General features: G+C 43.6%; 1 protein-coding gene across 29 annotated transcripts in view; it reads left to right on the forward strand.

The window, feature by feature from the left end:
• Positions 1 to 5,711: 5,711 nt before the first annotated feature.
• CORIN (corin, serine peptidase) overlaps positions 5,712 to 19,488 on the forward strand; it is a 286,238-nt gene continuing 272,461 nt past the window's right edge. For 9 of the 29 annotated variants that reach the window (XR_010601891.1, XR_010601892.1, XR_010601894.1 and 6 more), the window contains exon 1: positions 7,160 to 7,377. Coding sequence is in view for 18 of the 29 variants with exons in the window: in XM_065598092.1 (XP_065454164.1) it covers positions 7,303 to 7,377 (75 nt within the window). In the remaining 11 variants the exon portion in view is untranslated. Of the gene's footprint in view, positions 5,790 to 7,158; positions 7,378 to 9,120; positions 9,264 to 9,516; positions 9,597 to 19,488 lie in introns of those variants that run through there. The other 20 variants (XM_065598093.1, XM_065598095.1, XM_065598116.1 and 17 more) reach the window with 12 other exon arrangements.

Here is a 19,488-nt window from a genome sequence, read left to right on the forward strand (position 1 = left end):
GATCATTTGTTTGTTCTCAAGTAGTAATATAATAAAGGAGCGTATGAGACTTAAACAGTAAACTTTGAGATAGATCAAAATGGAAAAACTCTGTTAATTTCCTACTTATCATATCCCTCTTTTTGATGGCTACTTCCCTGATTTTTTCTTTGTCCCTCCTGAAGATTCATTTCAGTTCCTGCGCTATAAATAGGAGGAAGGAGATAGAATAAATTTAAAGAAAAAATTTACTGAGATCTATTAAACTGTGGAATTACTTTCCTACATGAAGTGGTGGTAGCTCCATTGCTTGTCATTTAAAATTATATTCTCCAGGACTTTGTCCAATCTACTGTAGACTAGAGAACAATGCTGAACTATTGCAAAGTTAGAGAACGTGACCTAATCTGTCTTTTCCATCTCAAACCTTTATAATATCCAATCACTGTTAGTAAAGTTAATTTGACTTTGCTTAAACAAAAACTAAAAGAGGGGAACTGCGGGGGAGGGGGGGTGAATGGAGATTGAGCAATAAAGTAGGCAGCTTTAATATTGCAATTATTTATTCATATTCCTTCATTTTAATGCACTGGCAAAAGTGAGAGCTGAAAGAGGGGGAGTTCACTCAAGTAGAGCATGTGGGAGGGAGTTAATAATGGTCTTCAGCTCACTTTGACCAACATGTTGGTATATCAGCCCTGTTTTCCCTATCCATGCACTTTATTCAAATATACATCCAACTTAAATACAGATAGTTTCACAGTAACTGCACCTGTATCTGCCCCCATAGTCCATTCCAGGAGCACCCAGTCAGGTCTTGGGACTCCAGCCTTTACCTGTCTTTGGGGAGGGACCTTTGTCCCACTTTCTTTTGACAAGGGGTTTTAAGGCTGCACAGCTCCCTGCTTTACAGTGTGGTATCTCCAGCAAACCAGTCTGCCTAATGGCCAGGGCCCATGCATTGCTCTGTCTATGGGGGCTGGGTTCCAGTTTCCATGTATCTCTAAGCAAGCATATTCATAAAAAAAGCATTACAGAGAAAACATAAAAGAGAAAGTTCCCATATGCATTCTAAAAGCTTACTAGAGTCACTCAGTGTTACAGGGCCCTAGTAGGCCAAAAATCTTTCCAACCCTTCTGGAAGGATTGGGGGCTTCCCTTGGACAGAAGGTCCATTTGCTGGATTAGAGAGAAGGCCCTGACTCAGTTTAAACCCAGCCTTTTTATACCAAATGCTCTTTCTGTATCTGTTGGTCTCTGAAAACCCACTATATGCAAGCCTCCGTAGGGGATGGTACTTCTCTGATGGTGTGTGCAACATGAGTGAGACACATTAATCACTAACCCACTCTGTTTAGCACCTTTCAGAGCTGTGATAACCCTCCTCCTTGGAGTTGTACACAGTTCCTGGCCCACAGTGATACATATGTAAGGGGGGGAATGGTCCCGCTATTGTGGGGAACTTTCCTGGCTTCTGCCCTACCCTGGTGAAGTGGACTAGTGAAAGGATCTGAGTCCTCGCTCCCACTTCCTTTACCCAGAGGCCTCCCTGCCCTTGAGGACTCCCCTTGACTCTCCTGTCTGGGTCCTTGTAAACCCCGACAAGGCTGGGCCCAGGATTCCTGGGGGGCTCAACCTCCAACCCTGCTGTGGTCACCCAGGACAGGGGTTAGGGTGTCCCCACTCCAGGGTACTCTCTTTGCACTGGGCACCTCCCTGACCCACTGATCATTTCATACAATTTAAAGCAAATACAAGTCGTTTAACAATTTAAAAAAAGAATAAGGAAAAATGGGAAAGGTTAAAGGAAAACACATCACCCCGCTCTGTGGCAGGGAACATCACACACAGTCTCTCTGGAATGTCAGGGCAGTTCAGTCTGTTCCTTGTAGGTCCCAGGCTCCTTCTCAGCCTCTGGCTGTGCTGCAGAGATGCTGCAGGTTGGACACTTGCTCTGGCGGTGGCCACACGCTCTCAGGCTCTAGGTGGCAGGACCCTTTTTCCCCAGCATTGTCCCCACCCTGACAGGGTTACGATCCCCCTCCAGGTTTGGCCTGCAGAGCCTTTTGGCAGAGGCATCTCCCTGCGCTTGGCCTGCTGCCCAAGGTCCCCCTCACTCTCTCCAGCTGCTCACCGCACCCAGCTCCGGACTGCTCCAGCTCTGGCTCCACCACTCTGCCTCAGCACGGCGGCTGCTGCTGCTCTGCCTTCAGCTCCCTGGGCTGCTTTTCTGGCCCCTCTGGCTCTGGTTGCTACAGCTCTGCTCCCAGGACAGGTCTGCTCTCTCTGGGCTATGCTCTGGCTTTGGGGCTGCAGCTTTGCTTCCAGCAACTTAGCTCGAGCCCCTGCTCTCTCCTTAGCTCGGCCCCACTCTGTCTGACTCAGGCCATTACAGTTCACACTGAGGCCGGGACCCCCCTGGCCTCCTGACTCCCTGATTAGCCTGCTCACCCTATCAATCAGGCTGATCTGGAGCATTGGCCTCTCCCCATTGTTCCTGGGGACTGTCAGTCTCAGGCTCCTGATTTCCCATCGACCCTTCCCCTTTTAGTGCTGGGAGCTAGCCAACCAAAACACCCCCACTGAATGTTAGTAAAGGGGCACCAGTCCCCTTACACATAGACAATTCATAACCTTAATAAAATATGGTCCCCAAAGATATTGCATGGGATTGCAATATTGTCGCACAGACATTCCATCATTCCTCCTGCATTAAACAGTCAAGGTTAAAATATCACTACATAGACACACAGAAACTAAAACTCTTTGTACAAAGTTTATGGGCTCAATTGAATCTTTAAAATGCTACCCTATACTGGATAATGTACAAACATGGACTGTCCAAGTAGGGGCTCCAACAGGCATGCCTCTGCCATGATGCCTGGTGGGGTGCTGCTTATACACCACTCTTAGACAGTGTGTGTGAATGTGCTCCTATCTGATTCTAGCTATGTTTGGCTGCTGGGGTGGGGGACAGGGATGAGGACAGAGAGCTAATTCCTACCACTTGTGGGATGGCTAATACTCATAGCTAGAAGTAGTTCTTGTGCCAGAGAGCCTAAGACAGGGGTTTTCAAAGGGGGTGTCAGGACCCCTCAGGGGGTTGCGAGCTGTCAGCCTCCACTCCAAACTCTGCTTTGCCTCCACCATTTATAATAGTGTTAAATATATAAACAAGTGTTTTTAATTTATAAGGGGAGTTGCACTCAGAGGCTTGTTGTGTAAAAGGGGTCACCAGTACAATAGTTTGAGAACCACTGGCCTAAGAACTACACTTCTTGTATGGCTGCTGTTCTGTTCTGTGATGCATAGATTGGGAGAAGACTGCATACCCAGGCAGAGGTCAGACATAGAATCATAGAATATCAGGGTTGGAAGGGACCTCAGGAGATCATAGTCCAACCCCTTGCTCAAAGCAGGACCAATCCCCAGACAGATTTTTGCCCCAGATCTCTAAGGGCTGGTCCATGCTAACCCCCCAGTTCGAACTAAGGTACGCAACTTCAGCTACGTGAATAATGTAGCTGAAGTCGAAGTACCTTAGTTCGAACTACAAGGTACTTACCGCAGGTCCACACGCGGCAGGCAGGCTCCCCCGTCGACTCCGCGTACTAGGAGTACCGGTGTCGACGGCGAGCACTTCCGGGATCGATTTATTGCGTCTAGACAAGACACAATAAATCGATCCCAGAAGATCAATTGCTTACCGCCAAACCTGGAGGTAAGTATAGACGTACCCTAAGTGGCCCCCTCAAGGATTGAACTCACAACCCTGGGTTTAGCAGGCCAATGCTCAAACCACTGAGATATTCTCCCCCCCTCCCCGTCTCCTCTTAACTATTGTTTATGCCAATCTCTTCCTCTTAAATTACTTTTCATGCACAGGCTGCTTTAGACATTTCTCCCTCTAGCTGCATTGAAATACAAGTATATACTTTAGTCTTTATATTTTGGCTCTAACCAAATTAACCAGTTGCTTTCAATAAATATAAATTTAACAAAAGGATTCTGCACTCTGCCAGGCAGTGGAAGCCAAGGCATATGGTTGAGAACAATAAAATCAAAGAGAAATTGTCTACATTAGTAAATCAAATTTGCTAGGAGACAATATGTATTCCCTTGTTTCACTATCCTCAGTAATACTGTTTAAAAAATTGTGCACTGTAATATAAATGTATACAGCTCATTCCACTGGGAAACACGTTCTGCTTTCCACTGATATACTAATATCAGCAACTGTGTGTGGGTATCTAGTTAGTGTGAAGACAGACTAAATGGCAAGTTATGTTCCTGATCTGGAAACCACTAATAAGCAAAGCAATGGGGAGGGGGGAGTGTTAAAATAACAGAACACTTTGTTAATATATTAATTTCTGGAATGTAGTGGTCTCAATAAAATAGCTGCTAGAAACAGAACTTAGTTTACGTTTGCCCTGGCTCCCATACCTTACAATAAAAATGTGGATAGTTTTCACAGAGGCTTCAGCAACTGGAGTGGCAGCAAAGAATGTGAGTGGGGTGAGGTGTCAGGAGATCCTGAATTCTAATTCTGGCTCCACTACTGACTTGCTGTGGGCTTTGAGCAATACACTTCACCTCTGGGCTTCAGTTTCCCTATCTGTAAAATGGGGTTAATGACACTATTCACCCTCTTTGTAACTTAGGCGTTTGAGAGGAATAGTTAAAATACTTTACAAAATATTAACAAGAAAATCACTATGTAAAGGCTAGTTCTGTGTCTGTCTACAGTTAAACATTCAGCAGTCACAAAGTCTTTTAAACCATTTGCTTCTCTGTTTCTTATTCCACACACTTGCTATTATTTGTGGAGTAGCAGCAACTTGTTCTACTCTTAATTTTCTACCAGGGGGATTTTGTCCAAATGAAAAATGCAAGATTGGACCATAGCATTTGGATTGGAAGCATTTATGTACAGTTTGGTGTGCATGGCATTTGAGAAACAAAATGGCCAGTCCCTGCTCTAGGAGCTTGCAGGTAAATTAGGCATGACATAAAGCAAGGGATGATGACACTGGAGGACTGGGGAAGAGTATGGGTTGGCGTAAGATCGTGAGATGTTCTTGTTGTTTATGTACCTTGGTGGTCTCTCTTTTACACTAAAATATGGGGTAGTGTCTGGAATGAGAGCCAGGGTGGAGATCAGTGATGGAAGTAGGGTTCAAGTCTAGGGTTTTGTTGTTGATGAAGCTAGATTTGCACTTTTTTCTGCTTACTACAGTGACATTGCACTAGTGCTAAAAAGCATTCTTAAAGTACAATAGTAGAAGCTTATTTATTTTAGCAAGTAGAGCTAAAGCATAGTCTCATAATCTACTTACACAAGATGGTGTCCTTTCTAAGTGAAAGGTGACTGCAGCTCCTGGAAAAGTACTGAATCCTTTTATATTCTGGTAGCATCCACAATGTAGTAGGCATTGTCCGCACACACAGGAACTCTCTGCCTTGATCTTTGGCTGCAGGTTTGCAATCAGATGCATGCATGTGGACCCTGGGAACTCTGCAGAGACCCACTGACTTCAGTGAGACCTCATCTGGCTATAAGAGTCCTGCTATATGGATTCAGATGTAGGATTGGGGCCTGAGCCAACAAGCAATGTACAAGGGGAAGGGGAACCAATCAAAATATGTGCAAATTTTATATGGATTGTAATCACTGGTCAATGTGTGTGAGGTTGCTCCTCCCTGTGCCTAATCCACAGCGATGCTAGTCTGGCACAGTTCTGACCTTGAGCGGCTGGCTCTGTAGCTCAAGCTGTGGAGACTCTCACTTTCAGTTTTTGAGGACCCGGGTACGGTAGTTGTCACACCATCTTTAATTTTTTTTTACATGTTTCTTAGGCTTTGGAGTTTAGACTATGGGCTGGAAGGCTGTATATGAAATCATCCACCTGTGATTTGCTCTCCCCCCTTCCGGGATTTTGAGTCCTTCAGCAACCTGGCACTTTTACCCCCTAGGAAATAAAGTGAAGAGTTGGATCTTGCTCAGGTACCTGAACGCGTTGGGATTGGAGGTCTCGGTAGGGGTGAAGGAAGCTCATGGCCTGTTTCAAGCTCCCAGGAGTCAATTCCTCCAACCTTTCTTCTCCCCCTGAACAGGTTGTGCTCTCCTTTTATACTGGCAACGTCTAACAACCCATTTCTCTGTAGAATTCTAGCCTCAGTTTCACGTAGTCCGTGGGCTCAGAGGACAATCATTAATTTTAAATGTGCACAGATAACTTCACCACCTGCCATCTTCGGCGGGGAATGTAAAGGGTGTCTTAATCAGCACTTCCCTGGGGCTTAATTCCCATTCTTCTCTAGTCCCTCAGGAGGCTGCAGAGCGTCAGCGTGTACTTTGTCCACGAGTCTGTAGAAATAGATCACAGCATTCTGTCTAATCAAATATGGTCATCAATTATCTCCCCACCTTTCATGTTTCCTTGCACAGAGGAGTAAAAGCCCTTGCTGTGAGAAGATCTTTGTAATCCCTGCTGCATCAAACTGTCAGCGATAGGACCATTAAAACAAAATAAAAAACCCAGAAGCCAAATAGTCTTTGTAGCCAGTAGTGACTTCCTATTCAAGTTTGCCTGAATAAAATGAATAGCAGAACCTGGGCTGGGGGAGGTATAGATTCCAACCTTCCCTTTCCTTTGGGATCAGTCGGGGAAAGAATGGAGGCTAGCTCATCTGGGCGAACTATGCACCTGGCTCCCCCGGAAAGGCTACCTGCCAGCCAGCAGAACCTGGTAGGGCGATAGGATCGTTTTATTGGCAGGGAACCAAAAGGTGTCGGGGCAAGGCAGTGCTGTCATTTTTCTCCAGGAGAGCCCCTGTAGCCCGGATAAGGCGAAGATAGGTCAGAGTGACAGAAATTCACCTACACAAGTGGGGTGAGCTCCGTGAGCAGCCCCTGTCCCTTGGCTCTAGCGAGTTGTTAGTGGTGGCCGGGCATAGCCTCGATCCCTTTGCACGTCATCTGCCATGGGGGGAAAAACTGGGGCTGATCAGCCTGACTCTCCTAGTACGATGAGTTCGGGGAGAAATTAACAAGCAAGTTGGCTCCCAGCCAGCCTGTTCCAGGGAATCGAGTCATTGAGAACAAAAGGGGCGGGGGGGGGGGTATGGTGGCTTGCTCGTTGAGGTTTATTATTATTGGGTGGGAGAGGGTAGCGGGGGGAGCAGACAAAATGCGGAGCCCCCTCCCCCCGAGCCCAGCCTGTGTGTTTGGGAGGGAGGCAGGCAGTCGTGGCACGTCCGTGTGAGATGTAGAAAGAAGTGGGGGGAGGAAGGTGGAGAAGACTGAGCAGCAGCCAGAGCATGTTCTCGATGCAACAGTTCCCTGCCCTGCCTCCGGAAGAAGAGCGTTACCGCCAGGTCCTCGCCACTGACCGGGTAAGACAAGCGCAGCTTCCCGGCCACCCTACGCAGCTACCGCGTGGGTCCTTTCCCTTGGCACCAGCGGTGGCCACAGGGTCCTGGCGTGCCCGGGGCTGGGGCCGTAGCTCATCAGTCCCCGATGGAGTTGTCTCCACCTCCCGGATGAATAAGTAAGCCCCAGAGCGGCTGCCAGCCGCGGGGACCGCGCACAGAGGCGCGCAAGATGCGCTGCGGAACGGGGACGAGAACACCGCTCTGCTAGCCTAGAGGTCTGGGCAGCGCCTGGCGCTCTCCTTGCTAAGTCGCCCGCAGACCGGGGTGAGGGGCAACAGGGTAGGAATCCACATGGTTCCAGTTAGAGTATCCAGCTCACGCCGATTTAGCTTTGCAGAAACGATCCCTTTTAAAGGGGCCATAATTCCTTCGGGGCAGAAATCGAAGTGTCTCGTTCGGGCCCGATGTGTGTGTTCGAGAAACGCTCTGGGGAAAGGAGAAACTTCTTGAGCAGGTCCAGCCTGGTGGCCGAGCCGCTGCACTTTACGCGGCACCTGTAGCCGCCCTCTGCCTTTCCACCGCCCGCTTTATAGTTTGTTAAGGGGCACTTAACTTTAGGTTATTTAGGTTTCAGAGTAGCAGTTGTGTTAGTCTGTAGCTGCAAAAAAACCGAGGAGTACTTGTGGCACCTTAGAGACTAACACATTTATTTGAGCATAAGCTTTCGTGGGCTACATCCCACTTCTTCGGATGCATAGATTGGAACATGTTGCCTGCTGCACTCTGCATAACTTTTCTCAGCTCTCGCCAATCATCGGCCACAAATGGATCCGATTAAAAACAAATGCATCCCCTTTGCTGTTCTCCTTGAGCCCGTGTGGCTAACAGAAGGCGGCGGGGCTGGGAACAGGAAGGTGACTGCGAATTTATCATTTGTATGGCAAGTCTTACACTGGACTTCTGCTAAACTTGTGGGCTCAGCCCTCCCCTGTCTCCAGGGCGTCAGTCTTGTCTGTTCCATTCTATGCATCCGAAGAAGTGGGATGTAGCCCACAAAAGCTTATGCTCTAATAAATGGTTAGTCTCTAAGGTGCCACAAGTACTCCTGTTCTTTTTTAGGTTATTTAGACACTCGAGAAAGTTCAGCCTGTCTCCGCCGAGACACCACAATGGCACAACAATTTACAGTGGCGAATAATTGGCAAGGAGAAACGGCCCTGCTGCCCTTTAATGTAACCAGGGAACGTTTCGTTTCCTTTCATTGTCAAGGGAGGACGGTGTGTAATCAACAAATGCCGCCAGTGGTTCTGTCCCCAGCCTCGCTTAGCAATCAGGGAAGTGATCAAAACGAATGTGTTCCAATAGCCATGCCCTTTAGGGCTGAAATAAAATACCACCGCATCTAACTCACCCCAGACAGGATTGACGCCCTGGTGACAGGCGGGGGCTGAGCCCACAAGTTTAGCAGAAGTCCAGTGTAAGACTTGCCATACAAATGATAAATCCGCAGTCACCTTCCTGTTGCCAGCCCCGCCGCCTTCTGTTAGCCACACGGGCTCAAGGAGAACAGCAAAGAGGATTCATTTGTTTTTAATCGGATCCATTTGCGGCCGATGACTGGCGAGAGCTGAGAAAAGTTATGCAGAGTACAGCGGGCAACAGGTTCGCTCAGCGTGTCTGGCCATGTGTGTGGGGAGCAAGTGCTCTCCTGCGTTTGCATTCCGAGTTCTCCCGAGTGAGTTTCAATGTGATTATTGCCCTTCCTCAAGGACTAAGCAGGGGAGAGGCAGAACTAGGCAGCAATAAGGTCAGAGGTAGAGCGACACTTGTACTTTTCTTCCTGCCTGTCGCGGAGCAGCGTGCGGCGCCCATCTCTTGCGGGCTCACAGAAGACACGGGAGTGAAATGTAAGGCGAAATCGGGCAGTTAATCGCACTCTGGGGGACAGCGCAGTTGTGATGAATACAAATGAGAAGATGTGCAGAGTCCGGGTGTCCCCAGTCCTTTAGGCACATTGCCTGGGCTGGAGAATGCTGGGGCCATGGCTACGCTAGGAAAAAGTGAGACAACGGGACAGCGATCACGTGTTAACTAACACGTTGTAAAATCCTACTGTAGACAGGGCAAAATCGTAGTGTTAACTCGATGTCGCTCGCCCAGGTGCACCCTGGACCCCAGACGAGGAGAGCGGACGTGTCTCGGAGCTCCTGCACCTGCCCCAGACTCGGGGTACTCTCGGGGTAAGGCGCGGGGAAGGAAGGGTCGCCAAGTCAGGGGCTGCTGGGCGCCTAAGGGGAAGTTGTGAATATAAACGTTTGAGCTGCCTAAAGAGCAGCAAGGGAAATTTATAAAGGATTCCCGACTTAGCACCGAGCTAAGATGTAATGCCACTGGGGCATTAGCTTTAACAGTGTGCGTGTGATGTCCAGAGCCTTGCTCCCCACTGGGTGTTATAATGTCCTGCTCTAAGGAGAGGACCGGAACTCCCAACGAAGGAGTGAGGGGGGGAGGGGGAGAACAACATTTCAAAACTCACTTCTAGCTAAGTAGCTAATGGCTTCTTGCACAATGTCTAGGAAGGTACCTCAAAACACCGACTTTACATTTTGGCACTGTACAGCAATAGCGTTCAGTACACTTTAAAAACATGTTATACACTGCATACGATATAACACGATAATGAACACGGCCCATTATTTGAAACGTTTGTAAATATTGTCATATATTAAGTTGTTCACATTCTCCCTTGATTTAAAATCCAGGTCCTTTAGTCACATTGGACTGTATAAATAGGAGCACTTCCAGCAGATCGAGGGAAGTGATTATTCCCCTCTATTCGACACTGGTGAGGCCACACCTGGATTATTGCGTCCAGTTTTGGTCCCCCGACTACAAAAGGGATGTGGACAAATTGGAGGGAGTCCAGCGGAGGGCAACAGAAATTATTAGGGGGCTGGGGCACATGACTTATGAGGAAAGGCTGAGGGAACTGGGGTTATTTAGTCTGCAGAAGAGAAGAGTGAGGGGGGATTTGATAGCTGTTTTCAACTACCTGAAGGGGGGTTCCAAAGAGGATGGATCTAGACTGTTCTCAGTGGTGGCAGATGACAGAAAAAGAAGCAAAGGTCTCAAGCTGCAGTGGGGGAGGTCTAGGTTGGATATTAGGAAACACTATTTCACTAGGAGGGTGGTGAAGCACTGGCGTGGGTTACCTAGGGAGGTGGTGGAATTGCCATCCTTAGAGGTTTTCATGGCCCAGTTTGACAAAGCCTTGGCTGGGATGATTTAGTTGGTGTTGGTCCCACTTTGAGCAGGGGATTGGACTCCTGATGTCTCTTCCAACCCTAATATTTGATGATTCTATGATCTCAGGGCAGAGAAGTTGTAGATTCCAAAGCCAGAAGAGACCACTGTGATCATCTAGTCCAGTGGTTCTAACCAGAAGTACACATACCCCTGGGGGTATGCAGAGGTCTTCCAAAGGACACCATCAACCATCTAGATAATTGCCTAGTTTTACAACAGGCTACATAAAAAGCACTAGCGAAGTCAGTACAAACTAAAATTTCATACAGACAATGATTGTTTATACTGCTCTATATACTATACTGGAGTGGCCAAACTGCAGCTCATGAGCAACATGTGGTTCTTTTACAGTTAAAATGCAGCTTCCAGAGCCCACCATGCCCCTGTTTCTCTGCCTAATAGACTGGTAGGGCGGGGAGCTCGGGGCTTCTGGCCTCTAGCAGGGCTCAGGGCCTCAGCCTGCCGGATGCACCTGCTGGGGCCCTGAGCCTTGGCAGGTGCCTCCTATGGAGCAGAAGCCTCAAGCCACACCACCCTGCTGCAGGGCAGAAGCCCCAAGCCCCCGCAGGTGAGCCCCACAGGGCTGAAGCCCTGAGCCCCAGCAGGTATACCCAACACTCGAGGTTATGAAAATTATTGAATGCGGCTCAGAGGGTCAATAAGTTTGGCCACCCCTGTACTATACACTGAAATGTAAGTACAATATTTATATTTCCATTGATTTATTTTATAATTATATGGTAAAAATTAGAAAGTAAACAATTTTTCAGTAATTGTGTGCTGAGACACTTTTTGCATTTTTATGACTGATTTTGTAAGCAAGTAGTTTTTAAGTGAGGTGAAACTTGGGGGTATGTAAGACAAATCAGACTTCTGAAAGGGGTTCAATAGTCTGGAAAGGTTGAGAGCCACTGATCTAGTCTGACCTTCTGTATAACACAGGCCATAGAATTTCCCCAAAATAATTCCCAGAGCATAGCTTTTAGAAAAAGCATCCAATCTTGATTTAAAAATTACCAGTGATGGAGAATCCACCAGGCTCTGTGGTAAGTTATTCCAATGGTTAATTACTCTCACTGATAAACATATGTGCAGTTATTTCCTGTTTGAATTTGTCTAGCTTCATCTTCCAGCCATTGGATTATGTTATACCTTTCTCTGCTAGACTGAAGAGCCCATTATGAAATATCTGTTTCCTATATAGGTACTTACAGACTGAAATCAAGTCATCCCTTAACCTTCTCTTTCTTAAGGCATATAAATTGAACTCCTGGGTTCTATCACTATACTGCATGTTTTCCTTTCTTTTCTTTTTAAAACTATTCATTTATTTGGGAAGTTTTAACAAGTTTACAAATCCTTGCCATATAAATATCAGAATCAAAACAAACATTACAACAGTAAGCTTTTGTTTAAAGAGACATTATACAGGAATACATCATCAGATCTTTCTATTTAACAGGGTGTTACCATATTACAGAGTCAGCATCATTACAACACCAATAATATGTAATTTCTAGTGATTTTATTAAGTGACATTTCAATATAAACATATTTAACAGATCAGGCACATCTATCAAATATTAATATTAAAAAAATTGGACAGGTGTGCTGAGGCTTTTTTGCGGGTGAGTATACTTTGTGTGAGTAATGAATAAAAGGTCTAGATATAAATATCTAAATATCTATCTGTCCTCCATTTTGGTGGGTACCTAATTGGTATGTTAATTTTTCCATAAGCAAAACCTCCCATAATATTGAACTATTCCTCTATGGTTGGATTATTTTTTTTCCAGAGAGAGGCTACCAATAGTCAGGCAGCTACTAGCATATGAAAGATTAAATCTTCATTTCCTCTTGAGTGACCATTTCCACTAGGAAGCCCCAGAAGGATTACCAAGGGATAATTTGTAAAATACCATTATGGATTACATCCCAGTACTTTCTAATGTCCAGGCATATCCACCATATATGCATAAAATCTCTTGTTTCAGAAATTCTCTGACTTTTATCCACATTCAATCTCTCTATATATTTTACCCTGACTACCACTGAAACAATATCTTAAAGAATTTTTCTTTTATTATGCTACAGACTGAGGTTGCTGGTCCTCTTTTCCATGTCAAACCCTATTTCTCTGGGGTAATTTATCTATCCACATCCTTTTCACAGTATGTCATATATGGAGACTTTTTTTGTTAGAAAAGCTGTCTGCAAAGACTGATATCAATTAATTAAATAAATACATTAATAGATTAATTATTTTGTTTCCTAATTGACCAGACACCATCACTTTTACAGAAAGTTGAGAAACATAACTTCTGACCTGAAAGTACTGGTACCAGGGGAGAGTGGGCCAATTAAAGTTAGTTTTGATCTCTAAATAAATTAGAAAATTGTCTGTACTGAATAGCTGGCCAACCATGTGTATTCCATAGCTCTTCCAATGTTTGCAGCTTTTTGGTTCACAATTTGGGTTAAGATCTGGATTATTTGCAATGAGTGTCATCGGCGAGGAAAAAGATTTTATCTTATCTCTAGTTCTGTCCCAAACCCATAGATTAGCCTTTGCTAAAGAATGTGTGTAAATTTCTGGAGAGCACTATATTTTATTAATTCATGGTAGCCTAGCAATGTTTACACTGTTACAATTTTCTTGTCTAATAAAGATCCAGTATTTGACTGGGTTAGAGCACCCCAACTGCACTACGGCTTTGAGCTGGCTGGCTTGATAGCACCATAGAATATTTGTAACAGCTAGTCTACCCTGTTTAATGGTTCTGTACAAAATATCTGCACTCACGCTTGGTCTTTTCTTGTTCCATATAAATTCTAACAACATCCTCTGTATTCCTGCTAGGATTTTATCTGGGATAATCATAGAAGAATTTTGAAACAAAAAATATATCCTTGGCAGAATATTCCTTTTGATTGTGGCTATCCTTCCCAACCAAGAAATTTCATACGTCTCCCAGCATTCAGATCTTAGTTCGTTTGCTGAAGTAGTGGTTTGACATTTAAATCATAGAGCTCTTCTAGATTGTTTGAGATTTGAATTCCAAGGTATTGTAGTTGCTGCCTATTTGTACCCAAATGTTTTCTGGAGGAGTGACTTTTCAGAAACTGGCAAATTTATAACTAGCATTTCAGGTTTGGCATAGTTTACTTTAAAACCAGATGCTTTCCCAAAGTCCTGGATTTCTTTAGCAACTAATTTTAGGGAAATATTTGGTGTAAATAGACATATTATATCATCTGCATATAACATTATTTTCTGATATATTCCTGTAAGGTTTATTCCTGTGATGGAGTCATTGTTCCTTATCCTCTACACAAAAGGATTCATGGCCAGTGGGAAAAATAAAGAGGACAATGAACATACCTGCTTAGTCCCTCTGGTTTCAGAGTGTTAGTCTGTAACAGCAAAAAGAACAGGAGTACTTGTGGCACCTTAGAGACTAACAAATTTATTTGAGCATAAGCTTTCATGGGCTAAAACCCACTTCATTGGATGCATGCAGTGGAAGATACAGTAGGAAAATATATATACACAGGGAACATGAAAAAATGGGTGTTGCCATACCAACTGTAACAAGGGTAATTAATTAAGGTGAGCTATTAGGTGAGCTATTATCAGCAGAAGAAAAAAAACTTTTGTAGTGATAATCAGGATGGCCCATTTCCAACCATTGACAAGAAGGTGTGAGTAACAGTAGGGGAAAAATTTGTATGGGAAAACAGTTTTACTTTGTGTAATGATCCATCCGCTCCCAGTCTTTATTCAAGCGTAATTTAATGGTGTCTAGTTTGCAAATTAATTCCAATTGTGCAGTTTCTCGTTGCAGTCTGTTTCTGAAGTTTTTTTGTTGGAATATTGCGACTTTGAGATCTGTAATTCAGTGACCAGTGAGGTTGAAGTGTTCTCCGACTGGTTTTTGAATGTTATAATTCTTGACGTCTGATTTGTGTCCATTTATTCTTTTGCGTAGAGACTGTCCGGTTAGGCCAATGTACATTGCCAGCAATGTCCCTCTGCCATGAACAGTTCCACTCTATTCTATCAAAGGCTTTCTCTGTATCTAGTGATAACATAAGAAAAGGATCTTATTTTGATCTGGCATTATGGATGATTACAAGTACTTGCCAAATATGGTCTGACATTTGTCTATCCTTAATTAATTCACTTAGATCTGGATTTATAAAAGCTGAGAACAAAGACAAAGATCAGCTAGCTAGTATTTTTGCTAAAATGTTTATGTCGTGATTTAAAAGTGATATGGGCCTATAGGAGCTGCATAAGGTAAGGCCTTTTTCCATCTTGAGGGAGGACAACCACAGCAGCTTCTTTCATAGGTTGTGGAAGTTCCTCCAGAACTTATTCCTAACAGAATAGTATTGAAGGTATCTTTCAAAAGATAAAAAGCAACAGAGGGTCCTGTGGCACCTTTGAGACTAACAGAAGTATTGGGAGCATAAGCTTTCGTGGGTAAGAACCTCACTTCTTCAGATGCAAGACAAGCAACGCCTCTCAATTGAAAAAAAGAAAGAGTTCAAGAAAAAATAGAACTAGAACAGGAGATTAACATGGCTACCCCTCTGATACTTTCAAAAGATATACACTAATACCTCCTTAAATATCTTGTAAAATTTAACTGGAAAGCCATCGAGTCCTGGAGTTTTACCACTTTTTATACTTGCTATTGTCTCTAGAAGTTTTTCTTCTGTTATTTCTTTATCTAAAGCTTCTTTATCAATTTTGCTTATCTTTGGCAAGCCTGCTACTTCCAGATATTTTTGAATAACTTCAGAGCTATGAGGTATAGAGATTTTTATAATAAGCAGCAAAAGTTGCACTTATTGCATCAGGGTGTATAACTATTTTTTGCTGATTGTTTTTATGAGTGAAATAATACGTTGCTTTAGAATCCTTTTAAGTTTTTGAGCCAATACCCTATCATTTTTATTTTCGTTTTCATAAAACTTCTGCTTTGTATACCCACGGGCTTTTTCAGTGGCATCTCTACTGCAACATATTCAACTTCCCTCTAATATTAGTTAATTGTTAGTATTTTTTTTAATTTGTGTTTTTGTGAATATCTTGTAACTTTTAATCTCCTGTTCTAGTTCTATTTTTTCTTGAATTCTTTCTTTTTTTCAATTGAGAGGCGTTGCTTGTCAACCCAGTTATCCAATATTACTTCCACTGGAGCATGATCTGACCATATAATGTTGCCAATTTCCACAGATCTTTTCTACTTCATTAATGATTTAGATATTAACATTAGGTCTATTCTAGTGTATAACTGATGAGGGTGTGAATAAAATGTGTAATCTTTTTCTCCTGACTACAATTCTCTTCAGCAATCTGACAGATCAAATTGTTGGCAAAGCGAAATCAATGCTCCATCTGCTTCTGTATCCCCCTTATCTTTTTTTATCAGATTTGTCCCAGTCCAAATGAAGTCTCCTCCCAGTATAGTTTCCCCTTCCCCAAAGTGTTGCAGTGTTTTAAAGATGTCCTTAATATTTATTTATGTATTTATTCTTATTTACTTAGCTTTTGGTTGAGATCATAGCCTAAGCCCAGTGTTGTTATTAACCTAGCAACTGTGCTTTTCAACAATATAAATCGTCCCTCCTTCTCCTTAAATTGATCTTCAATATGAAAAGGCACATGTGTAGCAAGTGTAAAACCCCCTCCTCTTTTCTTTTGCTGAAGCAAAAAAATGTCTGCTGAAACCAGTTACTTTTCATGCCCATAATTTGTTCTTCCTGAAAATGGGTTTCTTGGAGTTGAATAATCTGAAAGTTTTTTAAAAATAAATTATACCTAGATTTCCCCCCCCTTTTTAATGACATAATTTAGCCTTTTGACAAAGATATCACTTTAAAACTATTGAGAGTAACTATTTAGCTTATTGAAAAACTTGAAATTATTGAGATTCTCTAGCTACTTGATGGCATGAACCCTTGTGTTGTCAATGTCTTTCTTGTTTTTTTGTTGCATTCATGACTGTGTACCTGAATATAACTTGGTTTCTGTTTGTAAACGTCGGCTCCCCCCATTTCCCAGTTCCCTCCCTTCTCCTGCATTCTTCTTACTCTAACAGCACATCAATACTTAAAATGCTGCATTGGTGCAGCTGCACTGATGCGTCTGTACTGATGTAGCTCTTTAATGAAGACACTCTACACCGACGGGAGAGCTCTCTCCTGCCAGCCTACCACCTCTGACAACGGGCAGTAGATAAGTCAGTGAGAGAAGCATGGGGACGAGGGAAGTTAGGTCAGTATAACTATGTTGCCCAGGAGACTGGATTTTTCACACCTCTCAGTGGTGTAGTTATACTGATATAAATTTGTAGTGTAGACTAGACCTAAATCCAATCACAAATGAATTACCAACATAATATGTGAAACAAAACCCAAATGAGTGTGTTTTGTGAACCCTAAACTCCCCCTAAGAACACTTGGCCTGCTTCTCTTGCAATCCAAATGAGGTACAATCTCTACCTATGGGACCTTGCCCTTAGGAATGGATTACTGTCTGGTCATTTGAGTTATGAGAAGAATTTACAGAGAATCCCTAAAGGCTCCTCGCCATTCCCTTTCTGTTTTCTCCAATCTCCTCCATCCTCTCCCCCTCCTCTGTTATTGTCCTTTATTTCTTCTATGTTTTAAAATACAGAACACAGCGATTATTGATCACTGCAATTAAAGCAAATTTTATACTATTTTCTTTATAACAGTAACATAGTTACTGTTCATCTGTTAATTTCTGGTGACTCCCGGAAAGTCACTTCTGGTTGGTCTTTAGATTACTCATCAGGTATCCAAGTTCTCTTGTTCAGCTTTACTTCTGCCATTGCCAATACAGTTGCTAGAATTTTTTGTCTTTTCCTATCTTCTTTTTCCTGTATTTCACCATTTGCCAAGAATTTTTCAGAAACTCATCTGGAGTTCTCCCTCTGGACAGTCATTTTGTACATTTGCGGTTTGGATTTCTATTCCAAGTCATTGGAGTGTGTTTTTTCCTTACTTAAAGTCTCTTACTGTATAATACTGATTTTGGAAACTGATTGAGAATTTAAATGGAAATACCAATCTGCAGCAGATATCTGCCCTCCTGAGTGCTGCTGTAATTTCCCCCAGCTCTCTTCTCCTTTATAAAGTTAGGACAGAGTGTTCATGGAAAAAATTGCAGCTTGTGGCCTTTGACTATGAGCTTAGAGTGCTCTCTGGCTTTTTCATAATTAAATTTTTCTGATGATAATTATGAGGTTTCACAATTAGGTTTCTGGGTTTTTATTACTGTATTTTTATGAGGCGCAGGCAGGGGGAGCAGCACCCTATGGGGCTTTTTTTACTCCTTCCAGGGAGCTTGGATGTAACAGCTCCACAATTAACGTTTTTACAAACCAGATTGGGTTTTCTCCTTCAGCATTTCCAGGCAGCCCCTTAATTCTACTGTTGTGTCTTCTCAATCTGTTTTCTACATAATCCACGTTAAGATGCAGCTCTTTCTCTTTCTCTCTGCTCCATCAGTGTCATGCGGTACTGTGAGAAGTTTGCTTGTCAGATCATCTCTCATGGCCTTAAGCTGAGCTATCATCTACAGAATGTTTGCTTTGTTAGCCATTTGATTTTCCTCAGCCCTGGCACTTCTGCCTGATTTGGCTGCCATGTGTCACTTGAAGCATGAGAGATCTCTCCATGCTGTGAGCCAGAAACACTTATCTTGGTGAAGTATCTTTTTAAATGTTCAGATTTTCTTGGAGAATCCATCCTCTGCAATTCTGTGCTCTTGATTTTGGTTATTTTTTTGGGAGGGGATACTTTAGTAGATTTTGGAAGTCAGTGGAGGCAGATTGCTTCAGGCACCCAGGTTATTCTAGACCCTGCTAGTCTGCCATCAGGCATGTTTTCTAATCCTTTAATCATTCTTGTGGCTCTTATCTGAACTCTGTCTACTTTATCAACATCCTTCTTGAATTGTGGACACCAGAACTGAACACAGTATTTCAGCAGTGGTTACACAAGTGCCAAATAGAGAGGTAAAATAATCTTTCTACTCCTACTTGAGATTCCTGTTTATGCTTCCCAGGATTGCAGTAACTCTTTTGTCTACAGCATCGCACATGTTCTGCTGATTATCCACAACTACCAAATTTTTTTGAGTCACTGCATCCCAGGATAGATTCACCCGTCCTGTAAGTATGGCTTTTATTCTCTGTTGCTAAATATATAACATTTACATTTAGCCATATTAAAATGCACATTGTTTGCTTGCCCCAGCTTACCAAGTGATCCAGATTGCTCTGTATTGGTGACCTGTCCTCTTCATTATTTACCTCTCCCAATTTTGTGTCTGTGATGAACTTTCCCAGGATGCAATCTGGAACTGGGATACTGCTGAGCCCTCTGTCTCCCCAGCCTGGGCTCCCTCGCCCACTGTGATGCTCTGACAAGCTGCATTCCCCTCCAGGTCCTGCACTCACACAGCCTTACACAAACAGGGACACACCCAGCTGCAGTTACATGAATGCTTCTCCTAGCCACTCATGAACTAACAACAGAGAGGCTCCAGCCAACTTCCCCCAGCACCGCAGCCTAGGACTCCAGATCTGTACCATCCTACCCTGGTCAAAAGCCTGACCAGTGTAAGTTAGTACCTAGGCTGCCCCTTTCTCAATGTGGGGAGGACAATGCACCAGCCCTTGTTCCTGAGCAGATTTCCTTTACACTTCAAACAACACACTGTTTTTAGGTAAAAAATGTAAAACGGGTTTATTAACTACAGAAAAATAAATTTTAAGTGATTATAAG

This window comes from Chrysemys picta, chromosome 5 (assembly GCF_011386835.1).
Source record: "Chrysemys picta bellii isolate R12L10 chromosome 5, ASM1138683v2, whole genome shotgun sequence".
Taxonomy (NCBI): Eukaryota; Metazoa; Chordata; order Testudines; family Emydidae; genus Chrysemys; species Chrysemys picta.